Source organism: Pagrus pagrus (assembly GCF_965226575.1).
Source record: "Pagrus pagrus genome assembly, chromosome: 23".
NCBI lineage: Eukaryota > Metazoa > Chordata > Actinopteri > Spariformes > Sparidae > Pagrus > Pagrus pagrus.
In genome coordinates this window covers 7,192,958-7,214,845 of record NC_140205.1, presented here as the reverse complement: position 1 = coordinate 7,214,845, position 21,888 = coordinate 7,192,958, and the positions used below count along the sequence as shown (strand labels likewise).

Genomic DNA, 21,888 nt, shown 5'->3' with positions numbered 1-21,888 from the left:
GTATCCATTCATATCATAGCTCCGAAAAGGAAATTAACAATTATTCACATGGTTTTTGCTGATTAAGTCAATGAGTATGGCCCTCTATGAAGAGAAGAAATAATCATATTTACAAATATAACAAAATAACAGATTTGAGGGATATTTGCCATAAAATATTCAATTACTATACAAACTGATTCTCAGTCACAGCATTTTAACAAGAGTAGAACAAAAAGCACTTGTGGCATCATAAATTAACAATCACCCATTTCCAACTACATATCATCTGACCTTGATGCTTCATTTGTTCTAATATGTTTCATCCAGGCTATTTACATGCATGTATGCAACGCAATACCAGGCTGTGGTTTTATTGCTATGACTTAAACATATTTAAAAAAAAAAAAATCACTAAAAATACTCTCCCATAACTCAGTGAGAGAATTAAAACACGGAGCTTCAAGTGAGAAAAACTTATGTGACGAACTTTCAGTGTTGCATGAAAAATAACCCTTGAAGTATTACAATCTACTGTATGAGTGAAACGCTTGAGAACAGTTGCTCAGGGGGGTTAATGGGTCAGTGGTTGTGAAAAAAATCAGCAAAAGTGAACAATCAAGTGTGAAAATACAATCAGTGAATATACATTCAATTGCAGTGACTAGAGGAACCTACCCACTGTGAGCTAAATGAAGACTACATGAGGATGAGGCTCAACTGGTCTTTATCATTCCTTATAAAATGACCAGAACAGTTAATGAACTGAATGGAAAAACAAACCCCTGAAAAAGGAATGACAGAACAATGTAAGCACTAGTTTAAAATCAAGTTAATCTCAAGATATGGGCATACTCTGCCGAAAGAAAAATCAAACAAGTAACATTTATGGACTGGATTCTAACAGGCAGAAATAGTTTTAAACCTAAAACAGATCATTATGGTTATAAAAAGGGTCATCTCCCTTAATGAATCCATAGTGGCTTGCATATTAAGGCTGCATGTAACATTGCAAGACGATTTGTCAGACTGCCATCCCAGTGTTTCGTTTAAACAATACATAAATTCACACATAAATTTCATTGATCTTATCTAATATATACTTGAAAAGCTATTATTTTTGTAACAGCATAAATGGGATTCTAAGTAACATATTTTACACAGACAGCAATTTTCCTCTGTGATCTTCCTCGTCTGGAATCATCTGGAAACCTGCGGTTAATTTCCATCTCTGCGTAAGTTTCTATGAGGGTCAATCTGTGGCAAGCATCGATATCTCAAGTGGTCCTTTAATAATCTGCAACTTCTCTATTCTCTGTCTCCATCCGTCTCCCGCACCAGTCCAGTCCTCACCAACAGAGAGAAAAGGGTTGAAAATAAAGCAGAGCCTTCTCGTTTCCAGCCGCACTGTCACTTTCTCTTTTCTTCACATTTATTCATCTGTGACGATTCCTTACTGGATGTCTTCGACATAGTTAGCAGGATAGAGGCCTGTCTTTCCGTCCTTGAGCCGGCCTTTGCACCAGCCCTGATCATCTTCTTCGCCGATTTTGGTGAACTCGTCCCCTGGAGAAAAATGAAGACGAGCATTAATATTTGTATTTAAGAAACCACCAGCGACAGTTATATAGTTTAAAGTGGATTCATCTTTTTTCGTAGGTAAAGGAAGCATAAATGAGAACAAAAACTACTGAACAAATTTGCACAAAACTTGGAAAGAGGATGGGTCTCAGCCCAGAATAGACCCCATTAACTTTTGGTGCTGATCCGGATAAAAGGGACGGATACAGGATTTTTTTCCCCACTCTCCTTAACATTGCAACATAGGGTGTTTTTAACATTTTTCCTGAATTTTTCATCAAGTAACACATGGTGGCTGGTATCTAGAAAATTTGAATTGCTATGTACCTGCTTTGAAGCTCAGCTCATCCTGCTCCTGTCCTTCATAGTCATAGAGGGCTTTGACGGGCACAGATACGACCGGAGAAGCCGGCTCATCTTCAAAAGGATTGCCTTCACCGTTGGCGGAGAAGGGGTTGTTACCACCTGTGTCTTCATCCGACCAGTCTGGAGTCTTCTCCATACTGCTCGCACTGGATGGACAGACAAAAAGAGCCACTTTGTAAATGTATTCTCATTTTCATCTCGGGGCCTGAAGCATCGACGGGACATAGCAGGGACAAAAGTTCAGAGTTAGAAAAGGGAGAAAAATAACTATAAAACACACAAAAAGCCAAAATGGTGACTACAGATCCGGGGACAGCTTTGTGATTCGTCCTGAAAACATATTCTTTTCAGTTCTAAATAAATGGGAAACATGCTAAAATGGCATCAACACTACAAAGCAAGCATTCGGTTCAGGCAGCATGACAAGTGATTTAAAAACTGCTTTGATGACACTTTAAGATCAAGTGAGAGTGCGCACAATGCTGAGGCAATGCAACAAAACAACATGACCACGTATCGAAAAGGCACATGAGAAAATACAGCAACATGAGACCAAGCAAGACAAATCATTGTTGTGTGAATGCATGATTGGATTTTAACCTGAGCGGCCAACAGAGGGAGCCACCTAAACACCAGAGAGAACTCTCTCTGACAAGAGTTAGAAGTTGAAAACAGTTAACGCTCACACCGGCACACATAAAGGACTTACAGTCAGATCTGCTCACAGTGTCTTTGATTGCAAATTCACTGTTGACTTTGCTTTTTTCTCTTTTTCTGCAGTCTGATGGTTTGCTCAAAGACTGACACAAATTTGAATCTAAATTGTTCTTTTTTTGTATTTTAATATTATACACCCTGCTAACTGATACAAACAACCAATCTATGAACATGTGTGTAATACTAGATCTGACTGTAAGACAGAGACATACTGGGATTTCCCGCAGCAGAGACATGCGCCCCCATGCGCATGACTTTTAATGTTCTGCAAAACATGGCACTGTTAGGAGCGAAAAGACAGACACAAACTGGCTTTGTGTGCAATGCAATTCCACTGACCATGCAGAGCAACACAACAACCTGCCACCTGAGGGAGGAGAGAGGGTTTCAATGGAAGAAGAAGATGCAAAGTGAGTAACCAAGAACAAGAAATGGCAAGAACGGCGATCCGCGAAACAAAGATAGAAACAGAAAAGGCGGGGGAGGTTGTGGGTGGAGCGGAGTGGTTTTTTTTTCTCCTGTTCACCAACGTTTTTATTTCCTCTTTTTTCACACTGTTGTGGTTGACTGTAGTCTGCTGCTCCACGGCCATCTCCTCTTCCTCCTCCTCCTCCTCCTCATCTTCGTCATCTTCAAAGGGGTTTGAGCCCACTGGCGCCGTTTTAGTGGGCACAGTCAGGCTGACAACATGGGGCACAGTGAGAGATGGGTTGTTGACATGCACACACACATAAAAACACACCTGTGACATACATGACCTGTGGACAAGTTCAAAGAGTGGCGAAGCCAGGCAGAGGCCGTGCTAATGGCTAACGTGTGTTTTCAACAGCAAATACTTTTTTATATTCTGGACCTATTACAAAGGGAGCATAGTGTAACGCAGAAGATAAACACTGTGACCATTTGTCCAATTGTCCAATAACACGCAAGCTTCGGATTTCTTCACATGTTAAAGTAGTGTGGAGGGGGATGTGAAAGGACCGACACTCATTTTCTAAACACGATGTATCTTTTTGCAGGCCCTTAAATGTATGAAAAGGATTAAACACGTGTTTATCTGCTTAAATGTACGCTGTAAAGGTTAGCATACTCAGCTAACAAATTTTAAACCTACCATAGTTGGCATGACTTCCAAGTTCACGGAGCAGTTTCATTAGTAATGGCATTTTTACATAAAAACTCTCCTATCACATGTGGTATTTCCTCACTGAAAGCTGGTCCTGGATGCCTGAATGAATTCATTTTAATTGCAGAGCTCCTGTCCCTCAATATGAAACTAAACTGGCTGAAATGTAATAATATTAGCAGATAACACAAACTCTGTTCATTTCGATAAGACTTGTCAACTGGTGAAGATGCTGGAAATATGCAGCTTAACCAAGACGGGCGGGGTTTAGTGGACAGTTAATGTGGCTTTGTTTCAAGACATAAAGGACGCAGTAATTATTGTTTTTCTATACGAGTGTCATCAACAAGGCAGTACAAGCAACCAACAAAAAAACTGTGGACTAAACAGACAGAGAAGACACCATGACATCAATTTCCCGTGCGACACATCAAACATTTGATTGTCAGTTCTGCATTATGTGGGTGCAAAATCCTTCTTTTAAAGTCTCATGAGGGCAGTTTACTTCCAACCATTGTCACTCTCTGCATCAAGGAACAAAAGCCTACACTAGCCCTCCACCTGTATCAGAGGAAACACAGGGTTTCTACTCCCTGTTTACAGAATTATTAGACCATGAACAGTTGTAGTTGCAGTCGACTGTAAGGCAGAGAAATGTGAACGTCTTTGTTTACACAGTCATGCCATGTTCTGCTATGAGCTGAGCCGGAGGAGTTATTACAACAAACACTGCTCTCATGGGAATCTGGCACAATGTAACATTGGATGGTTTTAGTCAACAAACAAACCTGCACTTAAAACTATATAAAGAGCTGCATTTCTGTCTTATTCAGTAGGTGTTAAAACCACCAAGTTCAGACTTTAGATAGCGAAATTACAACAGGATAGGAAACGTTGATACAAATAAGGGCTGGCATTTTGTTGCCGATAAAATACTAGTCTAACTACAATCAAGATAAGTCAACCTTCAAAGAGAAGTCTGTTTTTGAACCTCAGTCAATGTTCTGTTACTACAGAAAGATAATAGCTTCTGATCTCCCTCTCCAGACCCTGTAAATGCTCCAGTCACACCCATAGATGGAGGAAACGACAGGAAAACAATGTGCTGTTAATACTTGATGGGAGTCAACTTTCCCAAGTTCAGAGGTCAAATGCTTGACATTCTCTTTGGTGACTCCTTAACACGCTCCACTAGTGCTCTCATCACTACAGCACACATATCCAGACACCACTGCCCACTGATATCTGGACACGGGGAGACAGCAGGTGTTTGTACAGTAAAATAAGGGAACCTTATTACCAAGCTGCAAAGGAATGTGAGGAGTAAACGCCAAGTAATTATAACAGATTGGTCAGACACAGGACAAGATAATCTTCAGTTAGGGGCTGAGCAATCCTCTCATTTTATGCAAAAATGTAACACACATCTTATGCTCCCTGCACTGACTGTGTGATGATGGATGCATGACAAGCTTTTATCTTAATCTGCTGTTTGTTGTCGTTTCCATGAGCTGCTGATGTGTCCTTGGTGCTGTTGCCACAACAGCAAAGACACATTTCTGTGCAGGGAGCTCTTATCTTATCATGACTTAAAAAAGATTACATCACTTTACTTACTAACTGCCACTCACGCTTGAAGTAGCTCTAAACCCTGACAGAGTGGTTTAATTAAATATATATGCCATTAGATCATCAGAGAATTATTATAATGTTGCCAACATGTTGCTTTAACTTCAAACAAGTCTGTAAGTTTACACTGTTTTTCTCAATCACCAACTTGATGAATCCAGGTGCAGGTGTTTGACTTGACCACTAATCCGGACTTCTTGGACTTTTCCAGAGCTAATATTAACGCTATGAGTGTCTCGGTGTGTCTGAGTAATATTTCCATTTTATTTTTTGGCTCCAGGTCAACCACGTACCAGCCGACTCCAGGCTCACGGGGATGAATTCTTTCCCAACTAACTGCAACTAAATGTTTACCGTCACCAAGGAAACGGCCGTATAACTACACGTCACTCCCGGAGCTTCCCTGATGTAATGTTTAACAAGAATTTTTTCAGAGGAGGACACCGTGTGCTGGATTATCTCTGATGCGTGGATCTTGTGTGTACTCAGCTAGAGACAGAAAAAGTGAGTCAGTGAGCGATCAGGTATCTACCTGCTGCTGGTCTTGGCAGGCTGAACGGGCTGGTCTGACCCAGTTTGACTGATGCCTGTCAGAGTGACGCCCTCCGATGGCTTCTTCTTTTCTCTTCTGCTGAGAGTTCGGTTCAGATCTATGGACCAGTCCTGGTTGAAAAACACAGACTTTAGAGTTTAGTATCACATTTAAAACTGTGCCAAACTTGGAAAACTGAGTGGTTTAGCTTCAAAACATGCCTTCACAGATAGTAGTGGGAAGACAGGTCGCAGGCATGTGCACAGCAATATACACACACACTTAAGCAGTCCAAAAATCTGTTCATGAATGTGTGTGTTTATAGTACAGTGGGGGCCTGAGGAAAAGAGAGACACAGCCATGTACAGTATCCAGCACCTGATGGAAAGAAACACAGCACCAAGGAGTCTCCCCTCCACCAGAGGCTAACCAGAGGAGAGTGGAGAAGATACTGGAACAACAACAGCCATAGAAAAGGAAATGTTTTTATGCACACAAGGGCTGATCCGAATGCTTCGAAGCATCTACCGTTGGTATGGTAATCACAACCAAATCAGTATTCTAATGACTGGTCACACGTCACGAGTTACAGCCTATCAACACAGAAGGCTTCTGTGCCACAGAGACCGGAGCTACTTTGAGAGTGTCGAAGGAAAGGCAGCAGATACTGCCAGAGTTTCAGTAAATATCACAATCGCATGATCTATTTCTATGATGCCAAGCATGCCCAGTCTCTCAGTTAGACCATAGAAGTCAAAGCCTACAGGATTTGACATAACTTAGGCGAAAGAAACGGCTTTTAAATTGCTTCACCAATCAGTTTACGTCAGAAAAACACAGCACCAGTCTGTCTTTTCTCTGTTTTCACTACAACTCTGCATTGTGATTATTTTTGTATTTTACACTATAATGGTTACATTTTGCTATTAATCAGTGGTTCACAATTGTGCCGATAAGATTCATATTCCCGAGATATTCTCTCAGAAGCTTCTAAGCCCCAAAAATGGTATTTGGGACAGCACTATTGTAAAAAGATATAGTTAGAATTTAATGTTGCACATGTGACTGGTTTCATTAAAGGACTTTTATTTTTGGTGAACAAAATCTATGTTCACAATGACTGACTTAGTTTTAGGAAGCTTATTTGAATGATGCTGGAAATTTCCAGCATCATTCAAATAAGCTTCATCATGCGATGACATCAGTCTTGTCTTGGAGCCGTCTCAAATAAATCAAGAGAATTCAGACAGCAGTCGTACTTTCCCGCTTTCATATAAAAGATATATTACAACAGCAAGAACGACCTCGGAGCTTTCCAGAAAGCTTGTCTGACTCCTCTGATTTATCAGGCCTCTCAAACTTTTAAAGATCAAAAAGGTCTTTTGGTCTGGCTCATGACCTCTGAAATCATTGCCGAGCTATAGTGCCATCATGTGACGTATTGCAGGAGGAAGGGGCCACTGAGAGGTCAGAGTTCAAATGTTAGAACAGACAGTCAGAGCTGTGTCATGGTGGTGTGTAGTAACTCTAGAAATGCTGATATCCAGGAAGAGGAATGTAAACATCTTGTTGTTATCAGATAAAGGAAACAAAAGGTATATATGTTTCGTATTTTCATTAACATATTACAGCGAGGACGGTTACATGATGTCTTTGTCTCGCTACTACTCTTTGAAACTTGGATAGAAGATGCAAACACAACCACCTCAAACACACACACACACACACAGATGGAAGCAGTAAGGAGTGAGAGTGTTGTTAGAAAAAAGAGGATCCCCCCCCCCTATGGCTGCTGTGGAAAGAACAGCCCTCCCATGCAGAACTCACTACAATGGACCTTCTCTTAAAGGAGCGAGGATGGGACCAGTCCAAAGTCTGTCAGACACGGGGAAAGGGAGGCAGGTGTAGAGCAGGGTTAAAACACAATCTAATCTGAAGATCACCTCGAAGGAATGTTAGTTTGTGAATGCAGAAATCCTTTCCAGCAGCAAACTATTCTGGGGAATGCTCCAAAAACAAGCTACATGATCTTAAGAGTCAGTAGCTTGCAGAATAACCAAGACATGAATGTGCTGCATTGCTCTTGCAAGATTCTTTTGGATATCTACCCTGCTGGAGCTGTCTGACAGGTTATGTGTTACTCGTTTTTGGTGCATGTTTATATTATACTCAGAAAGAATAATAGCCTGGTAATGATCGAAGTGGAAGACGGTGCCTCATTGGAACAACTATGCCTACAGGAGCACTCAACAGCACTATAAATTAGCAATGCAAGCGCATGCAGCCCCCCCCCCCCCCATTTTCCTTGTCTTTTTCTTATCCCACATCCTGCTGAGAAGATGACATAAACTACATCCCTTTCATTGCCACTCTGACTGCTGAGGACAGATTTACTTCCACCCCTGCTGCCAAAAAGTATAGTTCAATGACAAGAATGACACTGGGCTATTACTCCTGTTTGGGCTACGTGTAACTTTGCAAAAATCGCTGCCCTTGGTGGGTTTTTTTTTAAGACTTATTATTCCATTACTGCTGTCGTCTTGAATGTGGTTCTAACACTTGATCTTGGGAGAGCACTAGTGGTCTATAAGAAATATAATACTTATAAATAAGTGAAGTCTGTAATTCATTCATAATTGCCTCATTAAATAATATAGGACTTTGTTAAGAGTTCATGTGTTTAAATAAAGTGAAGGACCATGATCTAATGTGTGTCTGTGACATGAAAACTTTATGGGAACCTACTGAGAGCCACTCTAAATGGTTCTCCTCCATCAAACATTCAGCCCTCCTTCACTCTTCTTTACTCTTTTATTTGTTTAAATCAAGAGTGTAGTACCTCAAACTGTGGCCAGTTCATTGGCATGCCGGGGCCTTGATTGGCCCTGAACCATTTCAGGTCCTCTTCAGCATCTGTAGCAGAGACTGTGTCTTCCAGCGTGTGGTAGATTGTCTGGAATCTATGGAGACAGTATTGTGCATTATTTTCTAGGTGAAACCTGAAATCTCAAGCATCTTAAACAGCTGCAACATCAACTCCTGTGACAAAGAGTTGTTTTTTTTATCGTCCTGTGTCTGACCTGTGATTGGTTGAGAGATCCAAGTGCTGTTTAACCTCCAGCAGCAGCTCTTTGAAGAAGCGGATGCGTTTGTCTTCAAACTGCTGCCACTGCTCAAACACCTGCTCCATGTTCTCCATGTACTGAGGGGTCAACTTGTCGAGTTCTTCCAGGGATTTCTCATAGCGTTCTTTAGTCTGGGAGAAAGGGATACACATTAGAAAACAAACTCCTGGTAATGTTCTTACGTATCTTCACTGCCCAACACAGTATGGCCCAGTGTTGATTACATTATCTATAGAAGCAGTAAATAAAAGTTTCAGGAGAAGGCCAAATTCTTATCCAAATTCTTATCCAAATTCATTTGGGCTGTGAAAAAAAACTCTGTAGCTACCAAAGAATAACATGGGTTTAGCCCTCCTGATTCTGAAAGACTATTATAAGGCAGCTAAACTAAGGCCTGAAACAGGCTGTTCTACACCTAATTATAAGGATTTACACCAAGCAAGTACTCTTGACACCCCACCTAGTCATTTTCCAAAGGAAGCCCTACCTTCTGCACCTCCTGCTGACACTTCTCCACCTTTTCCTGGAGCTTCTTTTGGGCTTCAGGGTTGTTGTTGCTCTCCAATTTGCTGTTGGTCTCTCTGCTGGCTGCCAGCTTCTCTTCTTTGCAGGCAGAGTGGTACGTTTTCTTCATTGTCTCCATCTGTGGATTCAACCAATAAAATAAAGTAAGATACAGGCAATGGCGGATATCTTGTAAAATAACTGGGAACAGCTGTGGAAAGCAATTAAAGATTGGTGTCAGATGTAAAGTTGAAACAAGTTTTCCCACCCCAAGCGTTGCAAAGACAACTGGATTGCTTTCAATTTTCCTCAGCCTAGCAACTACCAACAACACATGACAAAATGTGAGTTTATCCAATGATTCAGTCTATAATGGACACTTGAAAGCAGGTAGAAATGGTGCAAGACCCCAGTCTGACTGGATCACTAGTCAGCCTTTATTTCGTGCAAGTGGCAGACAAAAAACGTATATTGAAAGTGTATTTTATATAGGGAACAAATCTAAACACAGATAGTGTCAGTATTCTATAGCCATTACATTGTTTAATCTTCATTTAGTGACAGTGTCTTTCTGGCATTATTTTAAATCTTATAGCAACGATAACATCTTTTAAAAAGATCATTGTCAACTGTCCTAAACGTAGCCATCTGTTCCCAAAATGTACAAGGACATTTAATTAGATTTTCTCTTTGTTAGCGGGGCTGTGCCTGAAAGCCTGACTAAATGTGTGTCATTCCTCTTTTTGAATCACTACAACCCACATCCTACTTCGAGAAATTTAGTAATTTGAGGCCCCAGACTCATGAATCTTGGAATGAGTGAAGTTAACATAGACACACATGTTTGATTTTTTATATGTGCTGCATTTAAGACAACAGGGATTATCCACTCCTCTGTGACTTTGTTTATATTCCAACAGATAAGTATTGAAGAAGCTAACTTATCCGTGGTGGCTCTATTTGAGTGTCCTGGTGTAACTTGGGACAAGGCCAGAGCAGCCATGTCCCTACTAAACAAACTATGAGGTCATAAGTAGAGGGCACTTAAAATACAGAGACAGCAGCTTGTCCTCCTCCATAATTTGATATAACAGGCAGTTGAGTGTTCCTGTTTGTGAGTGCAGAAAACAAAATGGCAATCCACTAAAACACAAGAGGGCTGAGTCAAATACTGTATCTAGTTTAGCATGTATGTGTCTGTTATTGACCTGCTGCCCACGTCACACATGTCAGCTACTCATTTTCTAGACCAGTTAATTAGCCTCATTTCCTCCATGCCCTCCACCACTTGTCCCCGTCTGTCTGGTCAATCAATAAATCACTATGGCTACGAAACTGCATTGTTCTGTCCCTGCTCAATGACAAGGCCAGGATGTCACCACACATTGTGACATCACACACACTCAGGAAAAGGGGGCAAGGAGCCTGGAGGTTACGAAACATCCGGTGGCTTTGAACAAACAAACACTTGCATGCGCACACTCTCTCTTACGAGCACAAACAGGAAGGAATGTGCGAGTAAACAGGTTGCTAAAATGAAAGCAGTAGTAGGAAATACATTGACCTGATTTTGAACTAAGAGGTGCCAGTCACCCTCAAAGCTCTCTGTGTTTCCTTCCCTTTTACCGACTGTCAAGTAAGTACAGGATAAACTAACTGGCTGCCACCTAGGCACACTGTGGCTAATGTTTGGCAAGTGCAATTGCGGTTCTGCTCTGTTGTTGTTTAGTAGGCAGGTAGTCATGGAGGGAAAACAATAGTGACTAAGTAATATGTAATCATGTGAACTGAAGGGTAAAATTAATTGTTATGGCTGTAATCAGTGACTTGAAAAATGGCTGGCCTGTGGCAACTGCTCGGCTGTTTATAGTTAAGAAACACATTTGATAGAAGTAACTTTAAAAACACATCCAAACCTCTTTGAGTTTCTTTGCCCAGGGTTTCTGAGCCTTGCGGAAGCCGTCATCAGCCTCTTTCGTCTCTTTGAAGCCGCCGATCATCTGTTTGTGGTAGGCGTCTCTCTGCCAGTTCTTCAGCTTCTCGTAGTCTTCCCCCATCAGCGCTGCTTTCACCTCCATGTGGAGCTCACTCACCTTCTCCGCCTCCGTGCACAGAGCGGACCATGCTCGCTCCAATGTACCATACTGAGGACCTGAGGAAAGAGTTGGTTTTTTTTCTATTATTAGTCAGTTTCTATGAAAGTTAGGCTTTTGGGGATTATGAAGAAGTATGTCTTTTGCATTAGCACATTGTTGTGGTCTAAAATGAAATAAATTAAACTAAATAAAACATTTTTCTCAATACAAGTACTGACAATATTCCCACCTTTTTCTATGAGTTGTCGCCAGCGCTTCCCCCATTCTGAGAGCTGCTGTGCATAAGACTTTTCAATGCGTGCCCGCTCATGAAGACAGTTCATGAGATCATTACAGAGTCGGTTGCCATCGTCTACCCGTTTCACTGTTCGCTTGTAGTTACCAACCTGAGAGTGAGCAACAGAGGAAACAGAGGGATAAAAAATGAGGATTAATAATTTATAGCAGTTGTAATATTCACTGGATTTCTTCTACTCATTTCACCTGTTCCTGCTGAGATGTAAATGTCATCTCAACACAGCAGTTTCCAAAACAAACATTCACTATAAACGAAGTGTGACCTTGGATTTAAGAGCGGGTAATGTGAAAGGATTTAATGCATCTTACCTCCCAGAAGCTGTCACTGGAGACATCGATCATGGAGTCGTCGTAGGAGCCTGACATCGCTGCTGCCCTGAGTTACACTCAGTGTGTAGGGCCTACAAATACACAAAAAACAAATAACGTGTCATGAATGAATGTGAATGAAAAGTTAATGATAAACAATTATTCATTTTAGCCATATATCAAGAAGAAATATGTTTTAGTTTCTGGTTACAGCTTTACAAAACAATACTGACAGAAACAAATAGTTAGACAGGGACCGTGAAACACTACTTTGTCATTTCATTTCATTTTCTTAAAGCTATGTAGCTTTCAAACTTTTGGTAAATGGAGTATCTCTGGATTTTGGATTGATAATATATTTGAAGTTGTCACCTTGATCTGCCAAAAATTAAAATGTATTTTTATAACTTTTTTTCAAGCATAATTACATAATAATCTTATAAATATGTCTTATTTAACTTTTTTTCAAGCTGCTAAAATATGAGCCATATGAGTTATGAGTTGAATGAGCCAACATTAAAGACAGCTGAGTTATTAATTATAGCAAAGCGCACACACTATATGTGCTCTGAAACCAACAGCTGAGAGACACCAACATCAAGCCAACATCCTGTCACAGTGACACTCCTCAGAGACTACAGATGTGCATCAGTGATCAGAGTGTGAGTACTCTGAGTAAGAAAAGAAACAGCAGAGAGAAGTGATACAAAGAGACATGATGGGGCGTGAAAGTGTGTGATCTGGTTTGAGAACCCAAGCAGCAGGTGGTTGTTCTCATTTCTATAACCTTGCGTCCCTCAACACACTGCACATCGAGTTTCAGCTAAGCTATATGTGTGTAAGTGTGTGTGTGTTTCTGAGAGAGAGAAAAAGAAACTCTCATGAAGCACACAGCGGGCTGCTTCCGTTTCCTTCAGACGGGTACGACAGTCGGTCCTCTGTTTCTCTCCTCTCCCCCTCTTCTCTCCTCATGTCCATCATTTCAAACTCAGCAGCCCCACGAACAGTCTCCCTTTATTCCTCTCCCCCATCCTCTTCCTTTCTCCATCAGCCCAGAGCGTCTCCTCTCTTTACAGCTCTGACTGGCCCTGTTCAGATCTGGTTCTGGTATCTTGTAACCATATATATTCACATCGTGGTGACGTCCAACTGAGACAGACTGCGGGCTTCAGAAGCCGTCTCCAATGCGTCTCGAGTGACCGCTTAAGATCAGATTTTACTTTCCAGCTCGCATTAAATCGCACCTCCAGGAGAACTGCAACCACCAATAGGATATAAAAACTAAATGAAGCCAAAGCAAGTCATTGATTAGTCATTCAAGAGAAGAATCATCAATAAGTGGTGGTCATCTACCGTCAGTTTTCACAGAACAAACTAAATAATTCATTTATTGCTTAAAGAATGATTGGTAAATAATTGATTGTGAAAATAATCACTGACTGCAGCCCTAAGGCTCAGCCATGCAAGAAGTTTCTGTATGAAAAACAAATACTCCATTCAGAGAGGCATTTCATTAACACAACTGAAAGATGTTTGATAAGGATTTGATAAGCAAATATTAAATAACCTCATATCAAATTAACTTCGAAGTTGAGCTGAGACATAAAGTTGAAAAATAATGGGCAACTATTTTCATACTTTTGATTGTGGAAGTCAAGCAAATGCCAATTTTCCTAGGTTACAGCTTCTTCTTTCTTTTGGTTTCAGACAAAAGAAGTCACGTAAGTCTAGTTTGTATAAATTGTCATGGGACAAAAATATCAATTGGCAGTGAAAAATAATCATTAGCTGCAGCCTAAGATGGCAAATATGTTCATTTTAAACAGAAAACTTCACTCACGATGGTGATTATGAATATGACTCAGAAATATAAAAATGTAGTCGACTATAATAAAATCAATTGAAATAGTATCTGTGTAAGCAACCCTTCTGTACAGCAATTTCTTGGTACTTATCGCCCATCCATTTTTTAATAACCAATAAAACCACCAAATTCAGACACAACAGTCTCTCTTTCTCATCACTCACTCTGATCGTCTGTCACACTCATTCAAACATCACTAATATCTGTCAAAATACTCAGCTCTAATTTGGAGCCGTCCACTTGTGATCGGATCATCACACATGATGCATTTTAGTGCCAAGCGTGAACACACAGGGCCTCTTTCAGTTGAGTGAAATAGCGAGACTATGAGGGCTGGTGCTTGGTGTATGAGTGTGTGTGTGCTGGTCAATGGTCAGTGGTCCGTGCCCTCCAGGGCTGGACTTGGACAGAGGGCTGTATTGTGGTCACAGTAGCCGAGGAACAATTCTCCCTTTAAGTGTGTTTGTAGTTTTCAGTCAGGTCAAACACACACACACACACACACACACACACACACACACACACACACACACACACACACACACACACACACACACACACACAAACAGATGTTGTCTGTCACTTCTTCTAGAGAAAACCACATGTTTAATTTTACTCAACTTCCTCGTGAAAGAAAGCCTTGATAACAGACACTATTGGGTGTGTAGAGCATCTCATTTGCATTAAATACTTGAATAATGTTGCCATATTTTTCACCTGGTATTTTACAGGTGAGACAAGTGACAGAGCCTTGAAGATCAGGAAATAAAACATTTATCCTGTTTCACAATGAAGCCATCAAACTACTCTATTCTGCTCCTTATAATATTTAAAGCTGAATAAAGTTGTGGATTAATCAGAAATTGATTTGCATCTACTTTGATCACTTCCATTTTTCAGGCAAAATTTTGAAAATTTCCACTGTTTCCAGCTGCTTAAATATGAGGATGCGCTGCCTTTTGTTGTCACACATGAGATTAACTGAATATCTTTGGGTTTTGGACTGCTGGTCGTGCAAAAAAAAATTATCCTTTTGGACTCTGAGACATTGTACTAGACATTCCAAGATTTTACAGAGAATTTTAAATGATTATTTATGAAAATAATTGACAGTTTGTTGGTTGCAGTCCTCATATTATCAAACCATATGATATATTTAGGTTTTATGATATTATTATTGTACTATGATATTGATACTTCCAGTCAGATTTTGAATCACATTGAATCTGGAAGCTTTGGCCACAAACAAACACACAAAACAAATACTGAATACTGGCAGAAGTCCAAAGTTTTCTGTGTTGCCTCAAACCCTCATAAGCATTAATATTAATGTGCTTGGTACACTGCCTCATACACAAAGGGAAAACCTATTAGAGTGTTTAGTTGTGAGACTCTTCACAAATTATGATTATGTGTAATAGAGAATGAAGAAAACAACATAAGCTGCTTTCTAAGGAGTACAAAATCAGACATTATCCAGCCCAGTGTTGTCCTCTTGTCCCTTCTGCATTTCTCTAACAGCTGTCCATATTTGTCATTCACCAATCACTGCTGCAGCACAAGACAGGGACACACAAGGGACAAATGGAACGAGCCACAAATATCTTGTCTAAACATGGCAACAGGTCGTCTGACATTAAACTCTGCTGAGCACAATATTCCACTGACAGAAAAGGCCACAGCGGCATAAAACATATCCAAAGTATTGCCAGTTTTGATATCTAGTAAGAGTAAGAATCGATTATCACACTACTTTTTATGTTTCACCTTTTAAATATTAATGTGATAAAGTTGTAGGGGACATTAATCATGTGGTGGATCAACTAGACTTAATGCAGCCATTAAGACAAACAAAAGACAACATTTACACAAGGCTACATCAGGAAATTCCATGTTTACTTATCTGTTAAAGTGAACAGTATCACAGTAAAGGTTTTGTTGTACTACATAGATTGGGTTTAATAATCAAGTGGCTCTCTACTTGCAAAATTTACAGTGAGAAGGACGCAGATGTATGGAAAACAACCTTGCATAGCCAAAAATTCTTAAGCAACAGCAGTTCAATGGGAATTCCTTCATCACAAAAGCTCTTTCCCATGTCTGATGTAATCAACAGCAAACAGGAACAGCCGTCTGCACACCCTTGGCTCTGTAGGACGTGGGGACTGCGTTAAACAATTGAACGCGGCTTGACCCAGTACTGTAAACAATGCTCATGGCTAAGTCGAGGTCTGAAGTCCGCTCAATCTGTCAGTCTAAGGGAGAACGCTGGACAATCCAACACTGTGTGCTGCTATGTACACAGAAAAAAAAAAAAAAAGCAGTAGAGAATTTAAAACGTATCTGACATTGTGTTCTTCATCGTGGCATGTGACAACACATAAAACCATCTTTCCTGCCAACAAATGCATGAGTTCACCAATTCTGGAGAAAATTGGCTAACTTGGGGTTCTTAGGTTGCAGGCTCAACGATTATGTAATCAAATACAACAATGATATCCACAGGCGTCTGATAAGTAAATGTACTGAGCATGCTGGAATTTGTTTGCAGAGTGAACTAGAATGGTATTCAGCAGACTGCATATTTCCGCCTTGGCCAAACTATTCCCTTTAGTTCAAACAAATATAATAAATTATCAAATAAATCTTATTTAAATCCCCTAGATCTGGATTTTCATTTGGATCCCCATCAAATTGTACTCACTCATAGATACCAGCCACCTAAATACGCTAACGAAATGTTAAAGAAAGTGAGAAAAAAATTCCTGGATCGTTCCTTTTATCCGGATCCACACCAAAGGTTATTGGGTCTATTCTGGGCTGAGATCCATTCTCCATCCAAGTTTTGTGTAATCCTGCTGACGAGCCAACCAACAAATGGACACTGGCAAAACATAACCTCCTTGGCAGAGGTAACAAATGCATTTTAGCATATTAAGAAAGTTCCCACACTGTCATTACTCATCTAACTCCCTACACAAACACATCATATATGGTACGGTTAACAAATATCAGTAGTTTGTTGATACTGTGGATAATGATTCAGGGAGCGGCAGCTGACTGTGACAAGTGTAAGCTAAAGGGGGGGAGGAGAGACTTATTGAGACAGAAAATGTCTATGTGTGTTATTAAAAGCAAGTGGAAGCTTACTGTACAGCTGGAAACAAGAAGACCTGAGTCACATTTAAGTGACAGACACACAAGATGCCAATGACCTTGCCAATTGGCGCAGAGAGGGGAAGAAGATGCAACCAGAGGGAGTGACAAGGTATGCAACATGTCTGGGAAAACAAGCCCTTGTGTATAGGAGCATATTCTTTCCCACAAACCACCAGCGAACTGTGTATTCACCCACTGTTTATGTTTCTCGGAGGGCTCTGGAGGTTGTCACACTGAAACAGCGTCATGAATGGAGCTCAGGAGCAAGAAACAACAGGATACACAGACCACATAGATGAGCACATACTGAACTGACAGACACATGGATACCTGCCCCGAAGCTGTGTTTGTTAAGTTACTGGGGGAAAAAACACAATCAGAGCACCAGGGAACTTATCTGAGTAAATGCAAGGACATCAGCAGATTAATGTCACACAATCTCAACATTTCATTCTGCCTCAGTCCGGCAAGTCTAATCAGTAACTGCTAGAGGGGAAATGTGTGTGCAGTAAGTGGAGTTATCCTGTTATATTGACATCTTCAGCCTTGTCTGCATCACTATCAGTGTAAACAAGGACTCACACTGCTTTTGTCTAAAATGAGTGCATGTGTTACTCCTCCACGGTTTTAACTACAGGAGGAACAAACTAGTCCTTTCAGCTGGTTTCGTGGTTCAGGAGAGATACTATTGGTCAAAACCATTCTGGTCTCCTGGCTGACCGTTACAGCTTAAAAAATGAATCAATTAATTGAGCAACAGAGAATTATTTTGCAACTGTTTGATCATTTAAGTCATTTTTCAAGTAAAAAATACCCAACATTTCCTTATTCCAGTTGCTTAAATATGAGAATTTGCTCCATTTCTTCGTCTTATGTAATACTAAAGTGAACCAGGGGTGCACATGACCATTATTTAATTATCGATGCATCTACAGTCCATTTTGGTATGTATTTGTCTGGTCTATAAATTGTTAGCAAGTAGTGAAATGTTCCCATCACCTTTCCCTTGCCTTCAAATGTCTTGTTTGTCCATTAAAGTGGCCAAAACCCAAGAATATTCCATTTGCAATCATATAAAACCAGCAAATCTTCACATTGAAGAAGCTGCAACCAAAGAATTTTGGGTGATTTTCTTTAAAAATGGCTTAAATGGCTTTTCTGACATTTAATCCAGAAAATGAACTTAACAAAAGCACTCGACTCAGTTAAATCCGGAGAGCAAATATCAAACAAGGGTAGTGAAGGGAAAGAGTATGATTACATAACAAGGAAGCTTAAAAATGACTAGTACTCTACTAAGCAATGCCTTTATGTCTTAATCACATGAATATTGCCTCTCTGACCAGGGGTGATTTTTTTTTGTGTCTGTTTCCATTTCCTTCCTTTGTTGCATAAAACGACTGCAATACCTCACAGGCGGGGAGTGCAGCTGAGCTGATCTATCCCTCCAATATTGCGGTTTCACAGCAGGACGTTGCTAAATCCCGACTGAGCTACGAGAGAAAAAATACAATCATTCCTTTGCTTCTTTCTCTCTACTTGCACGCTTGCACACGAGCTTGAAGGTCAGAAGTTTCCATGGCAATGGCAGGTCGCGACCCCGATTTTCTTTCCCTGTCAGTCAATCACCTCTGCCCTCCTTCCTCATGTGAGCTCAACAGCTGCACGTACGGGACTGCTGATCTCACAGGAATATTTCTAATGTGGCTTCTCTCGATTACTCACTGCCACCTATCCACTGACACAGCGTCAAACTGTGGCTAAGAGGCTCCAAAACACCAAACAATGAGCCGTTGGATCCATCAACACCAGGTCAACTGTAGCCTCAATATAACTGACCAGTCCGCCTGCTCAAAAAACCCTTGCTCCATGGTCAGGGAGAAACAATGGCATTTGTTCCACACTTTCAGGCATTTTCCAATGGACACGCCAGCAGCATAGAGAGGGACATAATGAAGGGAAATTCAGTATTACATGACAGGGAAGGGGAGATCCTGACGTAACCGGCAGGCACTTTTTCCTGTGGAAGCCCCTGTCCTGCACGCCGCCTCGCAGCTCATGTGATGCATTTAAAGCTGCAGACTTTTCAGGAAAGAGCCATGAATACATGAGCAAATTCTTTCACAAAGACAGAGATCACAGAGGAACCTAGTCTTGACTTCAGCATTTACATTTTTCCGGAGTTTCTTTACTGTACTTACAATAACCAGAAGGGTTATAGGGATTAAGGCTGCAAGTAACACCTGTTTTCATGATCATTTAGTCTACAAACAAAAGGCCATTATATGTTCAGATAAAACAAGACAACATCATCAAATTTACTGTTTCATCCGACTACGAGTCCAAAAACCCAAAGATATATATGTAAATAATCGCAAATGAAAAATAATTGTTGGTTGAAGCATTAGATTTTCTTGTTAAATTGATTATTATTTGGTCTTAAAAAATGTGGGAAAATAGAGGGAAGACTTGTATCGCTAGCAGCCTAAAACCAAAAGATATTCAGTTTATTATCATCGAAGACTTAGAAAACCAGCAAAAACTCAAACTTCAGAGTGGTATATAGTGATTATTTGGCAGTTTGCTTCTGTGGATAGACACATTGATAAATTGACTTGATATTTCAGCTATGATAACACATTTAGCAACTTCACTCATGCTGACAATGCTTGATATTCCTGTAGCTGTTCCACGTGTGCTCTCGGAGAACACATAAGGAAAGATCCCTCTGAATGGAGAGCCCAAACCGTAATACCGTTTCTAAGTTTAGCCCAGTTCTGTGCTGTGACGGAGCAATCAGTTCACATGGCCCCCCCAGAAAAAGGGAAGTAGCAGCTTTTTCACAGAGCTTTCACTACTGCTTTATCCTGACAACCCTAAAAAGCCAAATAGATATATGGTCTCTAAGCATGTCTAAATGTCCCAGCTGCATGACTGGGGATGACTGATAACTTCCAGTGATTCATGACAATATCATGACTGTGGCTGTTTGTCATGCTCAGAAAGTTCCCTGCTGCTTCACGTGATTAATGACCTCGGGTTGAAAAGGATTTGACTCCAAATGCTTAAAACTATTACAACCACCAACACCCTGACATTGGTGAGATGTATAGTCTTTCTTAATGTACATGTAACTTGAGGAAAATGTACAGCACACGAGTAAGGACTGATCTTGGCACCTAGCTGGCACTGCGCAATATTAAAGCACTGGCTGGACTGAGCTCGGAGCACGGGGTACCCCTGAAACGAAACCAGGCAGCCAGCGGGACCTGAGCCATCTCTCTCCATTGACAAATGACAAACCTTTGTAATGTAAACACGCCATGCCGGTTGATATGACATGGACCAGAGGGGTTATCTTTACTTGCGAAACCTGCCCCGCCCTTTATCACTCCATGCAATGAAACACTAGTCTCTCCCCGAGAAAACTACACACGTCTTGACTCAACTACGTGAATTAATCCGGCTCAAAACAAACCTAAAGTCCAACATTAATTACTACAAACACACGGTGCTAGCTTAGCATGATTCTTTAGACTTTTAATACGTTGAAACACCCAAGTTACTGCAACCGTGATGTAGATAAGAGTCATAGTGAACGAGTTCAACTTCAGTTTTATATCTTATTATACATATTACTTCACATTAACACTGACGTTATTGTAAGTTTTACTTAGTTAAATCATTTTAAGTTTTTGGTACTTAACAGTATCAACCTCCTTGCATCGGGAAGTAACTTCAACGTTAGCCCCTAACTAGCTCTAATGTTAGCGAATTAGCCACAGCCCCTTTAGTAAAAAGTTAAAACGTACAACGCAAAAGATTTTTTTTAAGCTTACCCGGTACAGGTTTATTCCACTCGATGGTTAAGGTGTAACAGAAGAGTTAAGTCTGTTGTTGGTGCCGATTTACAAATCTTTTTCGCCCCGTTGCTCTGCTCAGCAGCGGCACCATCGATTGACTGACTGACACAAGCGACAGTTAGCCGCAGTGCGGCACTGCACATCCGGCTGAGATTTTCAAAATAAGATCAACAGCAAGAGAGATATTCGTGGACATGTACATTTGTGAGGTAATTAGACTTTGCTTCAGTATTTCCACTATGTAATACATTGTGCATTCAAAGGGGGATGTTTCTTCTACTTTACTCCAAAATGTATTTGATAGCTATAGTTGCTGGTAAATTTATGATTGAACTTATTATTATCGGCCAATATTGGGTTATCACAGATATATTGGCATTGACTTATATGGTTTCCCCATATGAAAACCTTTTTTAGCAGGAAAATAAATCTAAGAAAAAAACAATGAATACAGCAATTATTCAATTCCTGCTGAAGATTTAGAAATTAAAATGTATTGTTAAGCTGTAAAATATCCAACCTGTTACATATTTTTGCCATGAAGTGTCAAACTTTATTTTGAAATCCCCCAACTTCCCATTTTGAAATCTCTAAATTTGGTTAACTTTATGTAAACTGTGGAGAGGCGCGGCGGTCTGACGTCACATCCCTTGAAAAGTTTTTCTAGTTACTTTATCCCGAGGCTCCTCTGGCACTGGTCCCCAGTGTGAGCTCTGGGGCCCTGCAGGGGCCCTGGAGAGG

At 40.6% G+C, this 21,888-nt stretch overlaps 1 protein-coding gene across 3 annotated transcripts; it reads right to left on the bottom strand.

Moving 5' to 3' along the window:
- Positions 1-87: 87 nt before the first annotated feature.
- On the bottom strand, positions 88-21,275 carry pacsin2 (protein kinase C and casein kinase substrate in neurons 2). 3 transcript variants are annotated; one of them, XM_084346138.1, is made up of 12 exons: positions 21,124-21,275; positions 12,262-12,353; positions 11,885-12,041; positions 11,476-11,711; positions 9,543-9,698; positions 9,011-9,186; positions 8,770-8,890; positions 7,758-7,805; positions 5,931-6,061; positions 3,174-3,323; positions 1,888-2,072; positions 88-1,545 (listed from the first exon to the last, which is right to left on the bottom strand). In XM_084346138.1, the coding sequence occupies exons 2-12, from the start codon at positions 12,316-12,318 to the stop codon at positions 1,433-1,435; spliced, it is 1,530 nt and encodes a 509-aa protein (XP_084202264.1). In that variant the 5' UTR covers positions 12,319-12,353; positions 21,124-21,275; the 3' UTR covers positions 88-1,432. The 3 variants fall into 3 exon arrangements, with proteins under 3 accessions (XP_084202264.1, XP_084202265.1, XP_084202266.1); XM_084346139.1 differs by lacking the exon at positions 7,758-7,805 and having other exon boundaries at positions 21,124-21,274; XM_084346140.1 differs by lacking the exon at positions 3,174-3,323 and having other exon boundaries at positions 21,124-21,273.
- Between the last annotated feature and the right edge of the window lie 613 nt (positions 21,276-21,888).

Excerpts from the sequence above, each read along its gene's own strand:
- pacsin2 (XM_084346138.1), bottom strand. The coding sequence starts at position 12,318 with ATGTCAGGCTCCTACGACGACTCCATGATCGATGTCTCCAGTGACAGC. Across the intron at positions 6,062-7,757 it reads TTAAGAGAAGGTCCATTGTA|GACTGGTCCATAGATCTGAA; the intron begins GTGAGTTCTGCA and ends TTTTTCAACCAG. Across the intron at positions 2,073-3,173 it reads AAAAAAGAGGAAATAAAAAC|TGCGAGCAGTATGGAGAAGA; the intron begins GTTGGTGAACAG and ends CTGTCCATCCAG.